At 35.9% G+C, this 7,479-nt stretch overlaps 1 protein-coding gene across 1 annotated transcript; it reads left to right on the top strand.

Moving 5' to 3' along the window:
• Window positions 1-470: 470 nt before the first annotated feature.
• On the top strand, window positions 471-6,968 carry LOC132115143 (globoside alpha-1,3-N-acetylgalactosaminyltransferase 1-like). The gene is made up of 7 exons (XM_059523546.1): window positions 471-548; window positions 3,049-3,078; window positions 3,182-3,217; window positions 5,163-5,207; window positions 5,462-5,494; window positions 5,584-5,721; window positions 5,809-6,968. The coding sequence occupies exons 1-7, from the start codon at window positions 490-492 to the stop codon at window positions 6,497-6,499; spliced, it is 1,032 nt and encodes a 343-aa protein (XP_059379529.1). The 5' UTR covers window positions 471-489; the 3' UTR covers window positions 6,500-6,968.
• The last annotated feature ends 511 nt before the right edge of the window (window positions 6,969-7,479 follow it).

Genomic DNA, 7,479 nt, shown 5'->3' with positions numbered 1-7,479 from the left:
AGTGTTCCTCCAAAAGCTCAGATATGCTTTTCAAGGGTGTGCCAGAGTTTAAGTGCAAAGTTTGTAACTTCTCATATACCTGTTTTATTTGTTTGTTTCATGTATGGCTAATAGTTTTGTTCTTAGTCTTTTGTCCAGGCACATTTTTTTTTCCGTCCATGTCCATTTTTTGTCTGTTCTAAACTTTTTTTCTCCCATTGTTGATATTTGAGCTGTTTTGTTTCACTGTCAAAAGCAAGTAACCCATGTTTATTTTGAACTCAAATCATACATTTTTATTAATTGCTTTTGTTCTGTGTACTACATCTAATGAGTTCAAAATTACAAACAAGTATTCTTGAGTTTCACATTTTATATACAAAAATACACAGCAGTAAAATTTACAAATATAACATTGGGAGTCAACTGAAAACTCCTCCTTCCTTGATATACATCTCTCTTGCTTTATTCCTCTCACTTATCAATGTGGACACGAGTATATCAGGAATAATGCTGCTCCGTCAGAATTTTCTCATCATTCTTGTTTGCTTTGGGATGGTATTGAGTGGGTATGTATTTACTCTTCAACAATATTAGATGGTTGTGTTTGGGTTGTAAATTGATGTGATAATAATGCAGTATTATTTCCCAGAGGTTGGTAACATTAGTGCTTGGCATGTGGCTAGGAGTAGTACGTGTATTTAGCCTTGCCACTCTATTCTGCTTAAGCACCTTATTGTTAAAGCAAAAAATCTTTATGAACTAAGCTTGAAAACTTAAGTTTCTGGAACTGCATTTTATAACCCCTTTAAAAATGTTTTTTTTTATTATTATTTTATTCTCAGGACATATGTGACCCTGGACCACAAAACCAAAAAGTCTTGAGAATACATTTTTAGAAACTGAGATGTATACATCATCTGAAAACTGAATAAATAAGCTTTCCATTGATGTATGGTTTATTAGGACGGACAATATTTGGCCGAGATACAACTATATGAAAATATGGAATCTAAGGGTGCAAAACAATAAAAATACTGAGAAAACCGCCTTTTGAAGTTGTCCAAATGAATTCCTAGCATTGTATATTAATCAAAAATTTAGTTTTGATATACTTACAGTAGGACAATTACAAAATATATTCATAGAATATGATTTTTACTTAATTTCCTAATGATTTTTGCCATAAAAGAAAATTCGATAATTTTGACCCATACAATGTTTTTTTGGCTATTGCTAAAAATATACCCCAGTGACTTAAGACTGGTTTTGTGGTCCAGGTTCACATATCACACCATGTTTTTTGCAGTGAGAGGTGCCTTTTTTAATTGTTTTCTATTGGCAGTGAGCATTTTTAAATGCATTCTGTCAGACAGACATTAGCTTTTGAATTTATATCAGTCAGACGGAACGTGTTTTTCAGGTTTGAAAAGCGCAATGCCAAAATGAAAATAAAAACGCATTCTGTCTAATCAGGACTAAGGATGGTTTCACTATAGTGTTTCAGGTTGTAGGATTGCTGAATGATAGGTTTGGGAGAGAAAACAAATGTTTTGATTGATTTTTAACCATACAACATCAAGCAATTCTTTACTCTGCATTTTCTGAGTACATGACAAGCATAATATACAGTCATGGCCAAAAATATCAGCACCCTTGGAAAATATCAAAAAAGGCTGTAAAAAATTCATCTGCATTGTTAATCCTTTTGATCTTTTATTTTAAAAATTCATAAAAATGTATCCTTTTATTGGATAAAAATTTCAAATGGGGGAAATATCATTATGATAAAAAAGTTATTCTCAAATACTTATTGGACATAATTATTGGCACCCCTAGAAATTATTTTTAGTAAAATATTTCTGAAGTATATTCCCATTCATATTCACAATTTTGAGCACTCTAGCATGATTATAAACATGAAATTATCCAGCCATGGCTTCCTATTTCACAGAAATATAAAGAGGAGGGGAAAAAAAGTTAAAATCCCAAATTCCTTAATCATCCATCACAATGAGAAAAAAACAAAAGAATATATTTCTGATGTGCGGCAAAAGATAATTGAGCTTCACAAATTATTAAAGTGACTTTAGGAAAAGACCTAGAGAAGTGAAAATTCCCATTTCAACCATCAGGGCAATAATTAATCATTTCCAATCAACATAAAATGTTACGAAACTGCCTGGAAGAGGACGTGTCTCTATATCATCCTAATACATGGTGAGAAGGAGAGTTTGATTAGCTAAAGACTCACAAGGATCACAGCTGGAGAATTGCAGAAAATAGTTGAGTCTCGGGTTCCTACAGAACCTTCATCACCACATGTTGTTTGGGAGGCTTTCAAGAAAAATTCTCCTAGCTCATCCAAAAACAAACTCCAGAATATTCAGTTATCAGACATGACTGGAACTTCAAAAGGGACTGACTTCTATGGGCAGATGAAACAAAAAAATGAGCTTTTTAGCAGCAAACACTCAAGATGGGTTTGGTGAACACAGGGATAAAAACTACCTCATGTGTACTATGAAAGGTACTGCTATATTTTTGATGTTGTGGGCCTATATTTCTGCTGGAGGTCCTGGAAATCTTGTTTAGATACATGGCATCATGGATTCTATCAAATTCCAAGAGATAAAAAATCAGTAAGAGACTGACTCTGTTAGAAATTTTATAATGGGCCATGTTTGGATCTTCCAACCATACAAACACAAACACAAACCTCAAAAACAACACAGAAATGGGTCACTGAGCTCAAAACCAAGCTTCTGCTGTAGCCAGGAGTGAACTGAAGAGAAGAAGCACCAACATGGAGCTGGGAATCTAATGGGTCTGGAGTGATTCTGGATGAAGGAATTCTCGCTAATCTCTTGTCAGGTTTGTGAATTTTTTTAAATAAAAGATCAAAAGGATTAACAATGCAGATTAATTTTCACAGCCTTCTTTGATCATATTTACCAAGGGTGGCGATATTTTTGGCCATGACTGTATAAAACTCTAAACTCTGAAAAGAAGATTAAATGGTTGCACATTTACTGTACAACTCCTGAAGTTATATGTCTTCCTTTACAGGCTCGTGTACCTGAACAATATCCAGAAAAGGTGAGTTCAGTGCAGTTAGAAAAAAATGGTGCAGATGTAGTTTGTGATGTACTCTTGATTTGAGAAGTTTACATTACTGAATTAAATATTTTACTGTTTTAAGCTGCAATCAGCAGATAATAGAGCAAGTCGTCATCAAGTGAGTAATGTGCATACACATACAGGTGCATCTCAAATTAGAATGTTGTGGAAAATTTCATTTCAGTAAGTCAACACAAATTGTGAAACTCGTGTATTAAATAAATTACTTCAGTCTGTGTGCATTGAATTTAAGTATTTGGTTCTTTTAATTGTGATGATTTTGGCACACATTTAACAAAAACCCACCAATTCACTATCTCAACAAATTTTAATATATTTCATTAGACCAATAACATAATGTTAGTGAATTATTGGCCTTTTGGAAAGTATGTTCATTTACTGTACATGTACTCAATACTTGGTAGGGGCTCCTACCAAGCTTTATTTACTGCCTCAATTCGGCGTGGCATGGAGCTGATCAGTTTGTGGCACTGAGGTGGAATGGAAGCCCAAGTTTCTTTGACAGTGGCCTTTAGCTCATCTCTATCTTTAGTTGTTTTGGTTCTCATTTTCCTTTTGAAAATACCCAATAGATTCTCTATGGGGTTCAGGCCTGGTGAGTTTTCTGGTCAGTCAAGCACACCACATGTAGTCATTTGTGGGCAGGTGCCAAATCCTGTTGGAAAATTAAATCAGCATCTTCAAAAAGCTGGTCAGCAGAAGGAAGCATGAAGTGCTGCAAAATTTATTGGTAAATGGGTGCAGTGACTTTGGTTTTCAAAAAACACAATGGACCAACACCAGTAGATGACATTGCACCCCAAATCATCACAGACTGTGGAAATTTAGCACTGGACTTAGAACAACTTGGGCTATGAGCTTCTCCACCCTTCCTCCAGACTCTAGGACCTTGGTTTCCAAATGAAATACAAAACTTGTTCTCATCTGAAAAGCGGACTTTGCACCACTGGACAACAGTCCAGTTCTTCTTTACCTTAGCCCAGGTAAGATGCCTCTGATGTTGTCTGTGGTTCAGGAGTGGCTTAACAAGAGGAATACGACAACTGTAGCCAAATTCCTTGACATGTCTATGTGCCTTGACCCCAGCCTCAGTCCATTCCTTGTGAAGTTTACTCAAATTCTTTAATCCATTTTGCTTGACAATCCTCATAAGGCTGCAGTTCCCTCGGTTGTTTGTGTATCTTTTTCTTCTACACTTTTTCCTTCCACTTAACTTTCAGTTAACATGCTTTGATACAGCACTCTGTGAACAGCCAGCTTCTTTGGCAATGAATGTTTATGGCTCACCCTCCTTGTGAAGGCTGCCAGTGATTGTCTTCTGGACAACTGTCAGATGAGCAGTCTTCCCCATGATTGTGTAGCATAGTGAACCAAACTGAGGGACCATTTTTAAAGCTCAGGAAACCTTTGCAGGTGTTTGAGTTGATTAGTTGATTGGCATGTCACCATATTCTAATTTGCGGTGTGTTTTTGTTAAATGTGAGCCAAAATCATCACAATTAAAAGAACCAAAGACTTCAACTACTTCAGTCGGTGTGCTCTGAATTTATTTAATACTCGAGTTTAACAATTTGAGTTGAATTACTGAAATAAATGAAAAACTTTCCCACTGCATTCTAATTTGAGATGCAGCTGTACATCATTCTTCAACACACACACACACACACACACACACACACACACACACACACACACACACACACACACACACACTCACACACTCACACACACACACACAAAACCACACACATGCTAGTATTTATGTGCATGCTCATATTCAATTCAATTCAAATTCAATTCAAATCAGTAAGTAACTTTTTGAGCAATGTTACCGGGCAGCTTTGGGTAATGTTGCCTTCAAAGGGAAATATAGTGAGACCCAGGGCTGACGGCTGATCTAAAGTATCCATATAGAAATTTGTCACCCTTTCTTAATGGGAAAATGCCCAAGAAACATTGCTCAAAAAAAGTTGCCCGGCAAAATTGCTCATTGTGTTGCCCCATGTATCATCAGCCTAAGAGATTGACTCTGTTATTATCAGGCCAACATGGAAGCAAAAGACCTTTGGATTGCAGTCATCGCCAGGGTTTGTAAAACTTCATCTTCATAAAAGTGACTTTATTTTTAAGTTGATCCGTTAATAGTTAATGAGTGATAGTGATCCGATAGTTAATGAGGACTACTGAACTATTGGTTCATGGTTGTTTTTGAGGTTCTGATCAGATGACCACTGAGAGTTGATGTCTTCAGTTCATAGATGGAAATATAAAAAGTGTGTATCAACTACATGAACAAATAAAAATGTCTGTTGTTCTTTCTGCTTATTCATTTTTATTACAGCTTGTTGTACAACCAGCCGAGTGTGCTGGTAGGGTGAGTATTATGTTTTTAGTATTAACCAGTTATTGCCCATTTCCAATCATGAATGAAATGATTACAGCGCTGGATGTATGTTTTTAAAGAAGTCGGACAGATGTTGCTTCTGTATCATCATGGTTAGCTCCAATCATTTGGGAGGGAACCTTTAACCCCATACTGATCGACTCTATCTACAAACAACACAATCTCACCATAGCAACCACAGTCTTCGCTTTGGGAAAGTATGTCTTCATGATGCCTCCATGAAAATAGTAATGATTAAATGAACCATAATATTTCTCCCTTTGTTTGTTTCCTCTGTTTGTTAGATACACGCGTTTTGTTAAAGATTTTCTGGAGTCAGCAGAACAGCATTACTTTGTTGGATTTCGAGTGCATTACTACTTGTTTACAGATCAACCAGAATCGATTCCTGAGGTGAAGATGGGTGAAAACCGTAATTTGACAGTTCTAAAGATCCAGAGTTTGAACAGATGGCAGGACATCAGTATGAGCAGGATGGAAAAACTGGAAAAACTAATAGAGAATGAACTGGCCAACGAGGCTGACTATATTTTCTGCCTTGACATAGATACAAAGTTCTATGGCCGTTGGGTTGTGGAGTCTTTGGGTCATCTGGTAGGTGTGATACATCCTTGGTTGTTTGACGCTCCAAGGGATCAATTCACATATGAGCGTAGACCAGAGTCTCAAGCATACATTCCAGCTGGAGAAGGTGATTATTATTATGCTGGTGCTGCATTTGGTGGCTCATTGGAAGATGTACATCAACTCACCAAAACCTGCAGGGAGAAGCTGCACATTGATGCTGCAAACTCCATTGAGGCAGTATGGCAAGAGGAGTCTCACTTGAACAAGTATTTCCTTTTGAACAAACCTAGTAAACTGCTCTCTCCTGAATATATGTGGAAGGACATCAATGAAAAAGCAGCCCAAATAAAAGTTGTTCGCTTCTCTAATGTAGCTAAAAACTACACTGAAGTTCGTCCAAACCCATAGCAACTGTTGCCACTATTCAGCTAAAGTGAGATGGTGTTTTTCTCACAGGCCTTCCATAAGACAATGTGAATCTGTTAATAGGTAATACTGGCAATAAGGAAGTTGACATCTACAGGTACCACCAAGAAATGGATAATAACAGACATATGTGTCAGTACAATGTGTACAAGAAAGATGTTTGAGAACAATGTGGCATCAGAAACAATATATGGCAAAATCTTTTTGAATAAACACACAAAATGAACTTATTGAACTTTTTGCATTACTCTTTATTATGTAACTGAATGCAATTTGTGTCTATTAAAAACTGTCAACTATTTGCTTTACCATGAATAGAGATGAGGTAGGACTTTTAGGGAGCTACAAGGTGCTAAAACCAAAACATTAATACATTATACTTTCTGGGTTCTACTGCAAAAATATAACCTACCATATAACTTGCGGTATATGCTGAAACAATGTGTGAAATATGACATTTTGTTTGTATGCTTGGTGGATGTGTTCAATAATTATATACGGAGGTCTTTATGCAAGATGATGGAATGCTTTGATTCTTCAGGCATTGCCGTTCTGCTCAATCTACCTTGAACTCTTAACATGCCCTCCTCATTAAATTGTTAATTAAAATTAAAATCATTTTAAAATAACATCTATCAAAAGAAAACACTTACAAGAAAAATGAAATATTTCATTTCTTTAACTTCTTGTCATGTGACCATTAATAAACATCAGAGAACTGTGAACATGGAAATGTGTTACATAATTATTAACTTATTGCCTTAAAATCTCAGGTCAAGTAAATATATTAGGTCAAAGTGCATTAAATGTAAAGAATAACGTGAATTTGTGCATGGTGATGTGCTTGAAAGACAAAAGTCTTCCAAAGACATCATAATACATGATTAAATAACACACTGAATGATAATTAAACTAAAAATTGATGTGCTCATCAGTATGCAATGTTGAAATGCTGAGAAAAC

Source organism: Carassius carassius, chromosome 34, assembly GCF_963082965.1.
Source record: "Carassius carassius chromosome 34, fCarCar2.1, whole genome shotgun sequence".
NCBI classification, from domain to species: domain Eukaryota; kingdom Metazoa; phylum Chordata; class Actinopteri; order Cypriniformes; family Cyprinidae; genus Carassius; species Carassius carassius.
This window is presented reverse-complemented; position numbering and strand designations above follow the sequence as displayed.

What these genes read in the sequence shown, in the direction of transcription:
- LOC132115143 (XM_059523546.1), top strand. Translation starts at nt 490, where the DNA reads ATGCTGCTCCGTCAGAATTTTCTCATCATTCTTGTTTGCTTTGGGATG. An exon ending in CAGCCGAGTGTGCTGGTAGG is followed by an intron (nt 5,495 to 5,583) that starts GTGAGTATTATG and finishes ATGTTTTTAAAG; the next exon opens with AAGTCGGACAGATGTTGCTT. An exon ending in ACAGTCTTCGCTTTGGGAAA is followed by an intron (nt 5,722 to 5,808) that starts GTATGTCTTCAT and finishes TCTGTTTGTTAG; the next exon opens with ATACACGCGTTTTGTTAAAG.